This window comes from Plasmopara halstedii (genome assembly GCF_900000015.1).
Source record: "Plasmopara halstedii genome assembly, contig: Scaffold_7, whole genome shotgun sequence".
Classification (NCBI taxonomy): domain Eukaryota; phylum Oomycota; class Peronosporomycetes; order Peronosporales; family Peronosporaceae; genus Plasmopara; species Plasmopara halstedii.
The window spans coordinates 264,387-282,426 of NW_020186929.1; the positions used below are offsets into that span (position 1 = coordinate 264,387).

Sequence of the window (18,040 nt, forward strand, 5' to 3'; positions counted from 1 at the left end):
CTTGTCGTTTATCGAGCCAATCTAGTACATAACCTAAGGAAACACTAAATATCTCACTTGTAACATCAATCATTTCCAAAGTCTTTGTACCTTTTTGCTGCAATACAAATACAAGCACATTAACATCATAATTTCCAAGACCTAAAGGAGCTCGATGAGGATTCCAAATCCATGCCAGGGCGTTCGTAGCGTCAAAATCAGTCATTTCTGCTAGCTTTTCACACGCGTCTTCGAATTCTCTTTGCGTAAATACTGAATCTACTTAACCACGTTAGTCGTATCAAATAGTATTCAAATGTAAAGGAAAGTCTGTACCTTGAAGCGCATTATTAAGCGCGTGAAGGCCACAGCGGTAAAGCTTCTGACGTTCGTGGTAGATCTTGGTCATATATATAATAGAAATGATTATCATTTGTTTCTATAATAAGAAATACGTTTTGTAACGAGTGGGAAAGTGAAAACTTGGTTTTTTATTTTCAAGGATCTTAATGTTTCAATTCTCGACGTCAAACATTAGAATTTGAGATTCTCGTTTGTTCATATGATGGAGAATCAAGAGATGATTGAGAAAGTGGCAGTAGAAGATCAAAAATCAATTGAAAGGACCTTGGAATCGACAAATCCATTCAAACATGACAAACGAAAATGTACGGATGTGATGGTTTTAATCTTATTTCTTTTCTTTTGGATTGGAATGTTGATAATTGCTGGAAATGGCTATCGACATGGAAAACCTCAGCGACTTCTTTATGGAACAGATTGGATGGGACGAACATGTGGTGCTTCTAGTGACGAGACGAAGTATGTACCTGCTTATGACTTGACAAATTACAAATATTTGCTTTATCCTCGTCTTTTTGACGATATGAAAGCACTTGTTGCTGCTGGGTATGATTCTCAACAACTTGTACATCCTTCAACGTTTCGAAAACTCTTTGGTGTATGTGTTTCAGCTTGTCCAGTTCTTTCAAAGAAAACGCTATATGTTCATGCATACATTGACTATAGAATACAAGGGAATCCAATTAATGAAGAGGAAGCAAGTGCTGTGAAGAATGAGTATTTGATTGCTGGATCACCGTGGAAAGTTGAGATGAATACAACCAATGTTTTATACCGTTGTGTCGCACTCACGAAGGTTGAAGTGATTCAACATGTACGATGTATTGACAAGTGTACAGATCAGGAAGTCGAAAGATATCAAAATGGATCAGTAAATACATTAACATGTGGAATGGACAATGAAAAGAATCCATTCATCAATTGTGGAGCTCAATCATGCAATGACGTGATCACAGCTGTACGACCAAGTTGTAAAAGCTCGGAAACGATGCGAGAAGAGCGAGAGATTGGAACGACAATTCAAGATCCCGTGACTCAAATGATCAGTCGAAGATGGTTTCTCTTGGTTCGATGGCTTGGAGATTTGCAAAAAGCTGCTGTTCCTGTTTTGATCTGTGGTGGTCTAATTGCTCTCATCCTTGGTTTTTTCTGGCTTCTTTTACTACGTTATTGGGCTAGTGTCTTTGTATGGCTTATAATTGTATTGGTACTCGTCATTCAAATTCTCATTACTCTCTTTTGTGCGTACGAAGGTCATGTACTTCATAGTACAAGATTTGAATCTACATTGCATCGAATGGGAATGTCGTTCGAAGATCATCAAACGACTTATGTTTCATCTGCTGGAATTCTTGCTGCAAAAGACCAAACATATTATTGGGCACTTGCATGTTATATATTCACTGGAACAACTTTGTTGCTTCTTCTACTCCTTTTTTTCATGTGTAGTCGTATTCAACTCGCTATTGGAATTATACGTGAAGCATCGAAAGCATTACAATCAATGCCCATGTTAACTTTCTATCCATTCATTCCAACGTTTTTTGCTGTCATTCTTGTAGCCTATTGGATAGTCACAGCGACATTCATAGCTACATCAGATCATCTTGTCATTCCATCTACATTTCCAGTTAATGGAACTTTTCTTCATTATAACGATACGACTCAAGTTCAGATTCAAGAAAAGAAGAATCGAAAATATTTTATGCTTTATCATCTCTTTGGTCTTCTTTGGACTAATCAAGTGATTCAAGCTGCAGCTTATACCACCATTGCAGGTGCTTTTTGTGAATACTATTGGACACGAAACAAGCAAGAAATACGTCGTCGACCAGTCTTACGTTCTATATGGCGAACACTTCGCTATCACTTTGGTTCTATTGCATTTGGAAGTCTCATCTTAACTTGGGTCCAAATTCTACGCATCATTTGTGCATACATGGACGAAAATCTGAATCGTTTGAAACAAATTAACAAAGTATGGAAAGTCGTTCGAATGTGTCTACAAGTCCTTCTTTGGTGTTTTGAAAATTGTCTCAAGTTTCTGAATAAGAATACATTTATTCTGATTGCAATGACTGGACAAAGTTTTGGACCAGCTATGAAAGATTCCTTCTTGTTACTTCAGACTCATGCAGCACGTATAGCTACCGTCAGTATTCTTACACGCTTTCTTATGCTCATTGGTAAAGTTTTTGTCACGACGTTTTCCATGCTTTCGATGTTTCTTTTAATTCGATATCCACCACATGAAGTTCCAAGATTCTTAGTGGGAGATCTTGCAAATTTGACAAATCCACTTTTACCAATGTTACTTGTAGGTCTTCTCAGCTATACGACATCTTGTTTCTTTTTTGATGTCTATGGTACAGGCATTGAAAGTATTTTACTTTGTTTCTGTAAAGACTGTCATGTAAACAAGACATCACAAGACTTTTATATGACAAAAGATCTGGTAGCATTTCTTGACGGACCTGCACAGTCAAATGCTTTTACAAAGTACAAGAATCGTATTCAATGTACTGACGATCAAATGATACAAAAATTTCACTCGATTAAGATTGAAAACTGAACGAGCTTCCTACAGTTTCATACAATCCAGGAATAACAAATATTTGTCAAAGAGTATACAGTGTTAGTGTCAAAATTTCACTCTTCTTACAAAAAAATGACTTTTCCTTTCAAAGTTTACGTGATTATTGCAATAGAAATTTCACTTGAATCTTTTCACCTCCAACGTTTCATAGACATAAACACTCTAAAATGTCATATATATTATTCTATTAGATAGTAACCGTTAACAACTTATATTATACGATAACATTGCTTTCAAGAGCAAATACAGTATCACGTCTGTTTTCCTCTCACATTCAATCTTGGTTAGGTTATTCAAACTTACAGTGCTTGGACCTCTACTATCTGTGGTAGTTGCTACAAATGATACACTGTCCGTGCCGTTGCCATCAGGCGTCATTACAAAGGCAGGGAATGGTGTTATTGACGAAGATTGAATGTTGAATCCATTGCGGCTGTCAGATGAGTTGCATCCGCTGCAAATTTATGACGACATTGTCGATAAAGTATGGCAATTAATTGAGCTACAGCCTCAAAAAGTTTATAACGACATTGAGTTGGAGACTTTAGCCAAATGGTGCGACAGTCACATGGTGGGTGAACATTGTCAATCCCTGCATTAGATACTGAGTATTGCTTATATGTATTGTTTGATACAATTGCTAGATTGGAGAGGTTGCATTGCAGTAGTCAAAAGTTCAGATGAAATCGAATGAAATCTTTGTTTCGTTTTGAGTTTGTACGAGTGTCAGTACGTGGATTCGACTGAGCAATATTTTTCTACATGACGATCCTTTGTATGGCTTAATGCAGTCGTGAGATGATTAGCGATGGAGTTAAAGTTTGAAATGAAGCATATTTTTATTATCTTCTTATCTTTTTTTGTCAATCTTAACATCAATGCAACATACCTATCAGCAAACCCAGACAAGCCCGTCCTCCTATGTTTTCTTCATCTGGTTCCAACTTCTGTGATGGAGTATCCTTGTACGCTGCAAACAATTGGTTAATCTTGAGCACCTATCATTGATATATTGTGAAGCATCTCTATCGAGATTTGTAGTAGTCATATTCAACAAGACTAGTCACTGTATTCTCATAAATGCAAATTGTCTGTCAGTTAGTATAGATAGAGATAGTAGTGTTAAAGTCATCTCGAACCTTACTATTATCACATTCACCCTTTGAAAAACCCACTTTTAGATTAAATTCCGCAGATCCAGTTATAAAGTCAGTGCATCTTGGAAACTGATTCTAGTGTCCAGTTGTACATGATATATTTTCAGAACTTATCGTATAAGATAACGTTAGACACTGCTAATCACTTTTCCTCTCTTCCACTCAACGGTCAATCTTTGGACAATGACTACCTTCGTGTTCAAACTTACAGTGCTTGGACCTCTACTATCTGTGGAAGTTGCTACAAATGATACAGTGTCCGTACAAAGTGTGCCGTCGTCATCGGGCGTTATTACAAAGGCAGGGAATGGTGTCATTGATGAAGATCGAATGTTTAATCCATTGCTAGCCAACGCTATGGATACAAACAAGGTGAATACCGACTTGGAATTAGCTCGAATGGTGCTAAACTCACATGGAGTGGGTGATTTGTCACGTTTGATTGGTGCTCAAAAGCTAGTAACGAATGGTGAAGAAATGACCGAGAAGATGAATGTAGCTCGACGGAATGCAAATAGAATCGAAATTGGTTTGTATAAATATTGGAAACTCAATGACGAAAACTTAGACAAATTGGTGGCTCGATTTATTGAGAAGCATGACTTACCGCTTGACAATGTGGAGAAAGCGGCCAAGTTTCTGTTTCAAGAGAATGTGTATCAGGTTTTGATAACCTTTGCATCGCAAAGTAAAGTGGTAAATCCGGAAAAAACTCTGGCTCGCGCTTTGTATGATCGGTGTGGTCTTTTGAAGGTCGCTGAAATGATTCTGATAGCAAAGACTCAAAACTCAGCAATCAAAACTATGGAAACCTTGTTTGAACAGTTGGTTGATGACGAAATTCAGGTATTAAAAGCTGTGCAACTGCTTGAACTCGACAAGATTGTGGATTTTGAGCAAACAATGTTTAATCTACCTCAAATGTTCTTCTTGAAAAACTACGTACGGTATATTGCGTCGAAAACATCCCAAGACAGTGGCAAACTTCTCATTGATACCTTGGCTCATTTCTACGGAAGAATAAATACTGCTCGAATCGTTCAGAAAGCGATCAAAAGGGCTAAGGTAGACTCGATCTTGGCTCGTGTTTTCAGGAAATCGAATATTCTTACCAATTACGAACCGGTAGTGATCTGAAAGCTTTGCAATTTTCGATCTTTTATCATTGGTCGGATCACGAGAATTTTGAATCAATTACGAATTTGCCTCGTGAAGATGGACCGAGTGTTGTTAATTTTGAACCGATAGTTGTATTTGAACCGAATGAGGCTGCTTCTTGGGACCAACAATTGAAAGCGGCGTTCGAGGCTGATTTCTTACCGAAGCTGTTGAAAAAAGATCAAGAAAACACAGCAATTAAAACGGACGTGTCTTGGCTTGCTGACAGGTATGTTGCATTGATGTTAAGATTGACAAAAAAAGATAAGAAGATAATAATTTCAAACTTGAACTCCATCGCTAATCATCTCATGACTGTACTAACCATACAAAGGATCGTCATGTAGAAGAATATTGCTCAGTCGAATCCACGTACTGACACTCGTACAAATCTAAACGAAACAAAGATTTCATTCGATTAAGACTGAACTTTTGACTACTGCAATGCAACCTCTCCAATCTAACAATTGTATCAAATAATACATAGACGCAATACTCAGTATCTAATGCAGGGATTCACAATGTCAGCTGAAGATTCTCCTTTCATGATACATGTTTAAAGCACAGCAGTAGCTATAGTGATGAGTAGTCCTGATCTAATGTAAAGCACGTACCATTGTGTTCGTCCACATTATATATTGTATAGCAACTGCGCGATCATGTTCAATAGAATTACCAAACTGTATACATTATCTGTTAATTCGTATACATAGAAATAGTAGTGTTACACATTATCACAGTACTTGAGCTTTATGCCTCTGAAAAACCCATTTTTAGATTAAATTCCGCAGATCCAATGAAAGAGTCAGTGCATCTTGGAACCTGATTCTAGTTCTGTGTTGGCTACTACCAATGTCCGGTTGTACATGATATTTTTCTAGAACTTATTGTCGTAAACCACCTCACATGGCTACCACTCACTTCCGATTTCGATTCCTCTCGTTCACTCAACGGTCAATCTTTGAAAATGGTTACCTTCGTGTTTCAAGTTACAGTGTTTGGACCTCTACTATCTCTGGTGGCTGCTACAAATGATACAGTGTCTCTGATAGCTGCTACAAATGATACAGTGTCTCTGATGGCTGCTACAAATGATACAGTGTCCGTACAAAGTGTGCCGTCGTCCTCGAGCGTCAGTACAAATGCAAAGCATGGTGTCAGTGATGAAGATCGAATGCAATACTTTCATTTTACGAATAGTTTGGACGCCATTCTTGATCAAGTATGGCATGAGACTGAGTTACAGCCTCAAAAAGTTTATGACGACATTCTCAGCAACAGAGAGGGGGAGAATATCCTTGAAAGTACGGAATTGAAGACTTTAGCTGATAAGATGGAAAGTTACCATCTCTTGAATCTAGATTCCAACTTTCAAGTAGCTCGGATGATACAACAGTCTCATGGAGATGGTGAATTATCACGTTTAGTTGGTCAAAACCTACTACCAAAGCATGGAGACAAAGTGACTCAGATGACGAATGTGGCTTCTAGCAATGCAAAGAGATTTGAACGTGGTTTGTATTTTCATTGGCTCAAGAATGGTGACAACGTGGATAGAGTAGTGAATCGATTCATTGAATCGCATTACTTGCCACTAGACGATTTGGAAAAATCGGCTAAGTTCTTGTTTGACGAGAATGTGTATCAGGTTTTGATCAACTTTGGTGCACTGCAAATGAATGATGTATATCGTTTGGAATCGGAAAGGGAAGTGGTTCTCGCTTTAGTTAAGCGCTTTGGTCTTTCCAAAACGGCTCAGATGATTGAGATAGCAAAGACTCAAGACTCGGCAATCAGAAATATGGATGTCTTGTTTGTACTATTGGGATTTAGCGAAGTGCAGCTAGCAGGAGTTTTGCGACAGTTTCTACTCGACACGCCTGTGAACGCTAAAGTCACAATTTTCGAAATGCCACAAATGTTTTTCTTGGAAAATTACGTACACTTTATTGCGACGAGGACATTGCAAGACAGTGACAAACTTCTCATTAATGCCTTGGCTCGTTGTTACGGGAGATCGGATGCTGCTCGATACGTTCAGAAAGCGATCAATGATGCTGTGGGAAATTTGATCGTGGCTCGTTATCTCAATGTATTGAATATTGCTCCGAAAGAGAACAATCTCGCATCGTTGACAGCTTTGCGACTTTCGATCTTTCAACATTGGTCGGATCACGAAAGATTTGAATCAATGACGAATTTGCTTCATAAAGATCGACCGAGTGTTGTGAATATCAAACCGATAGTTGGATATGGTTTTAAACCGGATACGGCTGCTTTTTTAGACAAACAATTGAAAGAGGCGTTCGATGCTGCTTTACTATTGAAGCTGTTGAAATAAGATCAAGAAAGCACTGCAAACTAAACAGAAGAACGGACGTGTCTGGGCTTGCTCATAGGTATGTTGCATTGATGTTGAGATTGAAAAAGATAAGAAGATAATAAAAAATGCTCGTTTTAAACTTTAACTCCATCGCTAATTATCTCTTGCCATATCAAGGATCTTCATGCTCAGTTGCCAAGTCAAAGATTCGTTGTCCATATACTGACAATTACACTCGTACGAAACAAAGTTTCCATTCAATAAACTGAACGATCTTCTTACAATTTCAGACAATGCAAACTCTCCAATCCAGCAATTGCATCGGACAATACATGGACACGATATTCAGTATCGAGTGCAGAACTTGTCAATCTCAAAAGAATTTTCTCGTTATATGGAACATGTTTAAGTTCACTTATCATTTCGTCATCATTCGTCTTCTTGGTTATTAAGACATACAATCCATACGCTTTTGGATAATGTAAACGTGTTGTACAAGTAACTTGCTTTCTTTTCTTGTACTTTTGAGTTAAAAGAACGTGAAGCTCATTGGAATGAACGGACAGATTCACTTGATACTGTGGTAGCTTTTCCACTTCTCGTATAAGTTCGTGAACTTGAGAATTCGTTAATCCACTTTGTGATCGTACATTCTGTAGTCGTTCAACAATCGTTTTTTTCTTCGTCTTGTCCGCTATCAATGTTTGAAAATCAAGTAAAGTTGAGACTTTCCATTCGTCATTTAAAATCTTTTTCACTTTTGGTGATACATGTGGAAACTGAGCTAATGTATTGTTTTCATCTGGCCATCGACCTTGAACAACTGCTTGTTCAAGTCGAATACCTGTGCGTACAAACGTTGGCAATTGGATGTACGCACATAAATGAATGACAGCACGCAGTAAACGTGGAAGAAAGTCGAGGATTATACGAAGATCATTCCGAAAATCACTTGAAGGGAAACGCATACGCATCAAATACATTTGTAGTATCACCATTGCCTTCACTTGGCTTCCATGTGTCTCAACCAGTCGTTTTGGTTGCTTCTTACCACGTGCATACAAATACTTCAATGGCGAATATTTCACTTTCCCGCACAACTCCAATAGTAAATTACTTAAAATTTCATGATGACGAACTGGAACTTGATCAAATTCAACACAAGACTCACAGACAATACAAAGTACTTGCAATGTATTCGTCTCGAACTCTGTCATTGCATTGGTACATTGTGTTTTCAAAGCTGTCAATAAATTTGAAATTGTACGCACATCAATGTACAATGAAGCAGCTACTTTTCCAGCAAACGTTGGCTCAAACCGTGTAGCATTTTGTGTTAGAATCAAACATTGATACGATACAAGTCGGTCAAGTATCGTCGTAATCAATTTATCAAAAAACAATTCAATCTTTTGACGTTTATGATCATCTGTATCCTGCTCTTTGAATTGTACAAGACCATAATATCTTGGATTTGTCAGAACACGTTGAAAAAGATAAGTCCACGTGAGATACTCCATCACCTCCTTTCTCGAATGAATTGCTCCTGCGACAATCTCAGCATTCACATCATTAACAACATTCTTTTCATTAAGACACGATTCCATTGCAATGGGTTCGTACAAAAAGCGTTGTGTTCGATTTTTCTTTCCTTCTTCTACCAAGACACAAACTATACCTTTTTCATCAACATTAGGTCGTCCAGCACGTCCAATCATTTGCAATATATCACTTAAAGGATAGGAACAATATCGTCCATTTTCAAACGATTCAATGCCTTTTAAAACTACTAAAGAAGCAGAAAGTGGCATTCCCCATGCGAAATTTGACGTTGAAATCACAATTTGAATTCCACCTTCTCGATACAATTTCTCAACTATTTGACGTTCTCGTTGTAATAATCCAACATGGTACAAACCAATGCCAAATGCAAGTGTATGCTTTAATGTTTCATCGATAATTTGATTGGAAAGACAGATTGAATGCATCACATCTTCATCTAGAGATAAAAAGCCTTTCTTTTCAGTATTTGTATCATCACATGCCATTGAAAATTGAATTAAATCTAATGCTGTGACTTTTGTCTGAGCTTTCGATGAGACAAAGATCAAAACAGGTTTCTCAACTGCATGAGTTTGAATCAACATGAATGTTGGTTTATTCATAGCAGCCATACGTGCGACATAATGACGTTCGGGAAAGCCTTGGACGTGCATTTCCAACGGTATTGGACGTACAGATGGATGAAAATTGTACGCAAAGTTGACATTTGACTCACTAGTTGGAGTATTCAACCATCGACCGACATCGTTAGCGTTTGCAAGGGATGAAGAGAGTGCAATGATTCGAAAAGGATGATCAGTTTGAAAACGTCGGATTCGGCTGAGAATTAACTCAAACACAGGACCATAAGGTGGTTCATTTAGTAAATGCACTTCATCGACAATCACTAGCGCGATTTGAGACATCAATTTCTGTGCTACAAATGGATTACGTGTCATTTGATCCCATTTCTCACATGTCGAGACAACTAAATCTGCTTGATTCAATAGAAACTCCATGTTCACAAGTGTTTCGTTCGATACTTCGACTATTTTTTTTCGTAATTCTGAATGACATGTAAACTTTGTTGTCCAATCCATTACTTTTTCACGTACAAGTGCTTGCATGGGTGCAAGGTACACAATAAGCGAGCGACATGATGTCTTCATACAGTCCATTGTGTCTCTTTGGATTGAATTCCAAACACGAAACATAGCTATTTCAGCACATAAAGTCTTGCCACTACCCGTTGGAGCACAAAGTAATAGATTCTCCTGAGTATGGTAGAATTTGTAAAACATTTGAGTTTGAATTCGATTCAAATGTGAACATGTTGTTTGATAAAGTGATTGATATACATGATTCTCAAGCGATTCAAGAGGTTGAGGATGAAGTTGTAACAAAGATGTCGACATTTGATTCTCGCTTTGAGTTTCTTGGACTGGAGTATACGATACGTAATAGAATGATTCAATCCCAACAAAACGATCTGAAAAGATACGAATCACATATTGCACTTCTTGTTGTGTTTGTGATAGAAAAACAGGAAGAAAACATTCCAATTCAAGCGATTGAGCACGTGCTTTCCATGTTAAGAAACGAGCTTGATGAAGAATATAATACTCAGAATGATAAATATATCCATTCAATCCATCTTCAATCCAAATCCACGATGCTAATGTCTTACCTTGAAAAACTCCTTCTTTCCATTCTAGAAATAATGGAGTGAGTTCAAATGTGACTTTCAACATTGTTTTTCCAACAGGTTGTGTTTGAACATTTGTGATATCAAGAAATGGAAGACTTTGAATCCATTTCAAGGCTTTAGAACTTAAATTACATGCTTGAGGATCTATCATTGCATCGTAAAGTGATTGATGTTCAAGTTCATGAATTATCGCAAACGGAACATTTGAAAATTGAAGCAAAGGTGTTTGATCAAACCATAGTTTTTGATCAATACATTTCGCAAGTTGGAGAAACATTGCAGCGTAATTTCCACGAGATTTCTTCAGACAAATCTCAAACAATGCACGAGCGACACGAGCTCCGTTTTGTGCAACGTAATTGGAGTCCGAAATGAGTGTGAACGATGAGATGCGACCACGACTTAAGAGACTCTGTAATAGAATATTTGTCTTCCCAGGAGAAGTGTCAAGTCCACCCCCTACTATTGCATACCGACAATACCGGTGTTGCAACTGTTCTAATTCGGTCATTTCATCTTCTCGTGACTTAAGTTGCTCAAACTCATGACTCGAACATAAAAATCTAAACACTGTGTCCCAATTCAAAGTGTCCTCTTCTTCACTTGAAGCTTCAAATAATTCATGAAAGGTTTCGATTGAAGTGTGTTGAATGTAATAATGACTTGCAACACGACCTACTGACGTGACGGTAAACGTCACTTGTGGTTCACCATTGACTGCTTTTTGTCCTTTTTCACGTGAGATTTTAATCATTCGACATGCTGCAAGTTTCTCTGCCGCAGCTAAAATTAATTGGCGACGTCGAGCCACAAGCATTGGATCGTGTTGCACATCATCCCATTTCATACCGTACGCCAATGGATTCTTACGCATACGCACGTAGAGATATGTATAACTAAGCCATGTACAAGCTTCATCGAGATTTGTGATTGTATTTGAAACAATTTCAGCATTTAAATGGTCAGGAAGAGCTTGAATTAATGCTGATTCCATGGGTAGTCCCGTTGTTAATAAACGTAAATAATGAGCCAAATTGTCTTGAGTTGTAAGTAAGACTGCGTCCCCTCTTGTATCATATTGTGGACGACCAGCACGACCAAAGATCTGCATCACATCAAGGATACTTAATTGCGTTATCCCTCCTTTTGCAGCATTATAAACTTGTGTCCCTTTAATCAGGACAGAGTGGGCCGGTAAGTTAACCCCCCATGCTAAAGTTGCCGTACAACATAAAACACGAATGTACCCCCGTTCAAATAACTCTTCCGTCAAGTTACGATCACTACGTAACATTCCAGCATGATGTATCCCAAGACCATATCCCAAAAGTTCTTTCACTTCTTGATTGCGACTTTTAAGCACACGTTCATGTAAATTTCGATCCAATTGTAACTCAATTGGTGGTAAAAAAGCTTCTAATGTCTTCATCTCTTCTTCATGTCCACGTGCTAACTCAATTAACGTACGCATTGTACGACCAGTTTCTTTTCGAGAATGAACAAAAACCATCACTTGTTCTTTTGCTTGGACTTGCTTCAGACAATGAGCTAACGTTAATTTATTCATCATCAACTCAATTTGACGTTGTCGACTCATAGTATTCGTCCCCTTTTTATCTTTCATCATCTCATCTTCATTTTCAAACGATGTTGTAAGAGCTGTAGTATTTAACGTCACAGCATCTTTTAAATTTCCATTTGTACTCACCCCAATAAATGTTTGATCTAAAGGTACTGGACGATATGTGGCGTCGAAATAGAATAAACCACCTTGACCACCGTTTGTCGCTGCATTTTGCATTCGAACATCACCAGATGGAACCGAGACACGAAGAAATGTTGCAACATCAACATAATTTGGTAATGTCGCTGATAGCCCCACAATTCGAATCATACATTGTGTACTCTCTACACGACGTAATGTACGTGCGACAATTGTTTCAATGACAGGACCACGTTCATCAGCAAGTAAATGAACTTCATCAATAATTAAAACCTTCACTTGACTTAAAAGTGATTGTTGAGTCCCTGATTTTCGTGTAATGACATCCCATTTTTCCGGTGTCGTTACAATCACATGAGTTTCGTCAATTTCTCGTTTTGTTAATTGCATATCACCAGTAAGTTCACGCACTTGTAGCTTTAACTCTCGAAGTCGTTCGCTAAACTTGGTCACGACTTCTTGTGCCAAAGCTTTCATTGGTGCAACGTAAATGATTTTAATCTTAGCAAGTCGTTGAGTGAATGAGACACTACGTTCATCTTTTGAACGAATATATTGCGTCTTCACTTCTTGTAAAATCGTAAGCATTGCGACATTTGTCTTCCCTGCACCTGTTGGAGCACAAACGAGTAGATTTTGATTCGAATGATATGCAGCATGAAAAAGCTTTGATTGCAATCGATTGAGTGTTGAAATGCCATGAAATGCTGTTTGAGCAAAGTCGTCAAGACTTGCAATCTCCACAAGCGGATCTTCCTTCTCGAGTGGTTTTTTCGCATGTGCAGGGATAAAAACATGTTCATAACCTTTAAAATACGTTCGTTTTGTACTTGATGGGAGTGTTAAGACTCCTGCTGACATTAATTGACCAGCTGCACCAGTGGAATCATAACCTCCTTGAAGCGTTCCAAACTCTCGCTGAATAAGAGACGACGACTCCAGTCTTCGTTCATGATCGACAGCTTCTCGTTGTAATCTCACGACTTCAAGATCATAACCTGCTGCTTCCAACCAATTTTCCTCGTTTGCCTCCTTACGAATCTCTCGAGACGCTTGTCGCTGTGTTTTTTTCTCTTGTTGTCGCAGCATCTTTTGTAATTCGTCAAGCTTTTGTTTTGATAGCAATTCTTTTTGATTTTGTACTGCAAACGCAATCAATTCCATGCCTTCAACACCTAAAAGATTAAAGAGATGAGCTTGCAGAGTCTCAAGATCACGATTTTCTTGTATACTTTGAAGAATCGATTGAGCTAATTCGAAAGAAGTGAAAACCTCGTTTGAACGATTCGTTTCGAGATGAGTGTGACATAGTGTCAATAAAACTTCAATCACGTTGTTTATTTTGCTTCCATCCTGTCGTTTTAATGTCTTGAGACTTTCCTTTTGACTCTTGTACTTGATTGTTTGACCTTGTGTGGTATCATTCACTTGGAGTATCTTTAAAATGTCGCGATGGGATATCTCGGAAGATACAAATGGATCTTGAAATGTACGATGTCGAGTGACTGTACGATTGGATGGAGAGAATGATGAGGATTGTAGAAGTTGAGAATCTTTTTTACTGTCATTAGAGATGCAAGTGGATGGTACAGAAGCGAGAAACTCAGCGCGTAGAGCCGACAAGAACGTTGTCATGGCTGGTTCTGATGAAGATGGAGAACGAAAAGTCATGGAAATTTATTTTCAGCGTGGTATTTAATATCAAAGGTAACTTTTACTATATTATGCATCATCTACTATATATTACTTTGCTTATGCTATTTTTGTTATATGTTATATTGCAGCTACAACACCCTATTTCAGTATATTACTTTACCATAATATATTACATCAAAAAAAAATTCATAAAGTCTGCGCAATGTAATATATTAGTCAGTATGCGCTCTTAACGTGTTTCAGTATCTCACAAATACAATCACGACTCTAATAACTAGAGACGGTAGTTTAGATAGTAACTGGACCACAACGAACTATCCCATGTCTTGAAAAGTCCGAAACTCGTCAACAATGTGGTTGTCCAAGTAAATTCCAACATCTTCACGAGAATACTTTTCTTTCAAGTTCTTGAGATAGAAAGCATGTTGTTGGTATGACCACCAGTAAGAGTCATATTATACACTGCGTGAAAGCTTTCATAACGTGATGAAGTCTCTTTCCTTCATTCGACGTTTCCTCTTTTCTTTGCCTCTTGTGCAAGTATCTTTTCCAACATTTGAAAGGCTTGAGCTGCAGACGGTCTTTCCGTCGGATCAATTGCAGTACATGCCATTCCAAGTTGTACCATTCCTTTTTGAGCACCTAATGAAAACTCAACCCGTAACTTTCCCATTGCAACTAATTGAAGAATCGCTGTATCAGGCATTTTACGTCCAAGTGAACTCTTTTCTTTAGCATGAGCATAAGGATTTTGTTGAGAGTCTAATTCAGATAAAACAACACCAAATGAAAAGATATCTGCTTTATCATCATATCGTTCTCCCATCATCACTTCTGGTGCAATCCATAACGATGTCCCAACTCCTGCTGTCATTGTCACGTCAATTCGTTCTCGTGATGCACCAAAGTCAGCCAACTTCGCATTATGATTTTCATCAAGTAAGATATTCTTTGATTTTAAGTCACGATGGATCACACAAGGAGTCAATGCATGCAAGTAAGCAAGTGCATGAGCAACATGCGTGGCAATTTTAATCTTTGTATAATCAAAACCCACAGGATTAGCATTGTCTGCACGCTCACTTAACCATGCACGTAAGTCACCTCCTGCCATAAATTCAGTCACTGCACATAAATCCATCAAATTATTCCATGAAACGCCAATATACTCAACAACACGTGGATGATCCATGATAGTCATCATCTTGACTTCAGTTAGAAATTCAGTCACATGACGTGTACTCTTTCGTGTTTCGGGAAATAACATTTTCACTGCCACAGCTCTTCCTTCATAAGTACCTCGATAGACTTCACCATATCCACCTCGACCTATTAAATCTTCAACAATTACTTTATCACGTGAGATACGACTCGATAATACAGCGTCATCTTCACAAACACTATCAGCTGTCACAGGTCCACGTAGTGTATGTGCATGTAGAGGCTCAGATTTAGCTCGAGTACTTTGTTCTGGTTCACTTGGAGTCCACTGTCTACTAAGCTCAAAGTCCTGCATCCAATTACTTCTGATAGATTCTCCATGAACATGATCTCGATCATTCATTACTTTGTCACTGTATGGTCCATCCCATTTATGATCAGGTTGACGATGATCAGAAGGAATCGGATCACTGTAATTTTGACCATCGCTAAGATCTTCTCGCTGTAATCGACTGCTATGTCTTGATGCTGTATGAAGCTCGTTCGTATGTAAACGTCCGATTGAATCGCTACCAAATCTATCGTTTGGTAGTCTACGCAATCCATTACCTCGTGCAGTGCGCTCATCTTTCCAATGTACTGGCGTTGGTTCACACTTTCGCTCATTTCGAAGGGCATGTCCAGAATGTGAGCTCTTTCGGTCAAACTTTGGTGAAAGATCTGGTGCATATCGTTCATCACTCTCATGCTTCCCACTGACTACTAATGAAATGTCGGGAGGTTGTGCTCGAGAATTCCCAGCACTCTTTTCTCGCTTTTGTTTCGAATGATGCATTCTCCAATAAATCAGCAATATCGGTACAATCACAACTCCCAAACACGTGACAACAATTCCAAAGAGTGCACCAGTGCTCATACTTGATTCATGAGATAACATCATTGTTGGTGTTGTCAAGTTCGAACCACTATCACTAGTATTTTCAACAACAATTCCTGTATGGTCTGATGTATAGAACTTGTTATAACCCTTATAACAAGTATGGTCTTGAATAATCGAAGTATTGAGATCAAACACTTGTGTCTTCTTAGCACATGCTGAATCACTATAAACAGTCATATATGCTGATCCATCTCTAAAAAGCGTCGCAATTTCACTACGTTGACCTACATACGAAGCAAGTTGACACGTTCCAGCGGCTAGAAACACATTAGAACGTACATATGATTCACATCCTTCTTCTTGAAATCCATCAATCATAAGGTACTTGGCTCCACTAAATAATTGTGATGTGTATTTAAATCGGTCTGTCGTACACTGTTGAGCGTAATAATACGACGAGTTATTGATCTCAATCGCGTTACATGTACCGCTTGGTGTACATGTTGTATTCATGACTTCAAGTGTCACGACTAAGGGAATGGACTCACAATTCGCGTCCGAGTATATTTCAACCGTGGAATAGTCGGCAAAGATTGTCATGAACCAGTTTGATGCGTTAAAGATGGTCAAGACCACGAGCCACGACACACGTCGCATGAAGAACTTGAGTCTTTATTCGTATCTCGTTTGTATTAAAGAAAAGCTTCTCGAGAACGAGACTGACGCCGTCAGTTTGGTCTTCCAAGGACTGTCAAGGTAGTGCGGGTCTTAATTGCTCATAGTCCTCCCTTCTATTACACCGTCTGAGCGATTGAGCCTTTCCACCTTGGAGCGAGTCAGATTCCAGTGTCCCATCTGGTCAAACTTGTGCTCTTATGATTTGCTTCTCATCCATGTACAGTAGTCTTACAATAGTATTGAATCCAAAGTTGTCGAGTGTATAGAGAGCGAGAATTCGCATAAGATCTAAAGAGTAGCAACTTAATCACATGGACATGTTTTTCATTCTCGTTCTATTGAAATCAAGAGTTCGAGAACCTTAAGACTTGACAATAAAACGATGATACGAGGCACGACGGATATATATCTACCGTCGACACAGGGTGAGTCGGGACTGTCGTGCGAAGATCGATCTAGCAACTGGTAGAGTTGCGAACAACTGGTAGAGCAACTGCTGAGAAGAAACTAATTCAATCCGTATCAGCAAACACTTGCACTGTATAGCTTGTGGCTATCATACATAAGACATATTTGAACTGCATATATTGTTACACATGATACATGGCGTTGGAAGATACCAGTTCATGCACCTGCTTTAAATATCAGAAGGGACTTTCTGGTCCATCGAAACGTCGCTCAAGGGCTCTAAGGCGTATGGAAGAAATGTGGGACACGATCGAGTGGCTCTCTTAAATACTCATACGCAACCATCTGATTGATTACCTAAAACATCATGGACATTATGGTGTTTAAAGGAGTGAGCTCCATTCCATCCAATCTTCATCGTTCATATCCACACACCAGTAGGAACATGAAAATTGTGTGGCTGAGAAAAGATCCAATGTAAAGGACATTGTCCCCCGCCAAATTGTACTTCGCCAATTTGCAGACGATAGGACGATCAATAAAAATTCCAAGTCTTTGTTAAGTGGAAGGGATTCAGTATTATTATCTTGCTGATGCTGCAGTATATTCACCAATCTAGCACTTCAAGACGCTTTTGAGCTATCGAAGAAAATCATTTTCATCACGCTGAACTTTATCTTCGCGGCATGAACTCAATGATTTGAGAGA

The 18,040-nt window shown here is 38.5% G+C and overlaps 6 protein-coding genes across 6 annotated transcripts in view; 4 read left to right on the forward strand and 2 right to left on the reverse strand.

The window, feature by feature from the left end:
- Positions 1-388, reverse strand: part of PHALS_13902 (Uncharacterized conserved protein, contains Josephin domain) — a gene marked incomplete at both ends in the record, with an annotated part of 6,446 nt that extends 6,058 nt beyond the window's left edge. Inside the window, 3 exons of the mRNA XM_024729247.1 lie at positions 29-33; positions 91-258; positions 316-388. Of these exons, the coding sequence (XP_024571516.1) occupies positions 29-33; positions 91-258; positions 316-388 (246 nt within the window). The remainder of the gene's footprint in view (positions 1-28; positions 34-90; positions 259-315) is intronic.
- A 153-nt stretch (positions 389-541) lies between these two features.
- On the forward strand, positions 542-2,914 carry PHALS_13903 (choline transporter-like protein; the record flags this gene model as incomplete). Its single annotated transcript, XM_024729358.1, has 3 exons — positions 542-1,528; positions 1,596-1,675; positions 1,792-2,914. The coding sequence occupies 3 exons, from the start codon at positions 542-544 to the stop codon at positions 2,912-2,914; spliced, it is 2,190 nt and encodes a 729-aa protein (XP_024571517.1).
- A 318-nt stretch (positions 2,915-3,232) lies between these two features.
- On the forward strand, positions 3,233-3,963 carry PHALS_14727 (uncharacterized protein). The gene has a single exon (XM_036407574.1). It carries the CDS (start codon positions 3,747-3,749, stop codon positions 3,924-3,926), a length of 180 nt encoding a protein of 59 aa, XP_036262963.1. The 5' UTR covers positions 3,233-3,746; the 3' UTR covers positions 3,927-3,963.
- Positions 3,964-4,278: 315 nt separating this feature from the next.
- On the forward strand, positions 4,279-5,232 carry PHALS_13904 (uncharacterized protein; the record flags this gene model as incomplete). Its single annotated transcript, XM_024729580.1, has 1 exon — positions 4,279-5,232. The coding sequence occupies one exon, from the start codon at positions 4,279-4,281 to the stop codon at positions 5,230-5,232; it is 954 nt and encodes a 317-aa protein (XP_024571519.1).
- Positions 5,233-6,220: 988 nt separating this feature from the next.
- On the forward strand, positions 6,221-7,594 carry PHALS_13905 (uncharacterized protein; the record flags this gene model as incomplete). The annotated part of the gene is made up of 1 exon (XM_024729691.1): positions 6,221-7,594. The coding sequence occupies one exon, from the start codon at positions 6,221-6,223 to the stop codon at positions 7,592-7,594; it is 1,374 nt and encodes a 457-aa protein (XP_024571520.1).
- Positions 7,595-7,854: 260 nt separating this feature from the next.
- PHALS_13906 (dead deah box rna) lies at positions 7,855-16,903 on the reverse strand (the record flags this gene model as incomplete). Its single annotated transcript, XM_024729802.1, has 2 exons — positions 7,855-14,192; positions 14,848-16,903. The coding sequence occupies 2 exons, from the start codon at positions 16,901-16,903 to the stop codon at positions 7,855-7,857; spliced, it is 8,394 nt and encodes a 2,797-aa protein (XP_024571521.1).
- Positions 16,904-18,040: the final 1,137 nt, after the last annotated feature.

Excerpts from the sequence above, each read along its gene's own strand:
- PHALS_14727 (XM_036407574.1), top strand. The coding sequence starts at position 3,747 with ATGGAGTTAAAGTTTGAAATGAAGCATATTTTTATTATCTTCTTATCT.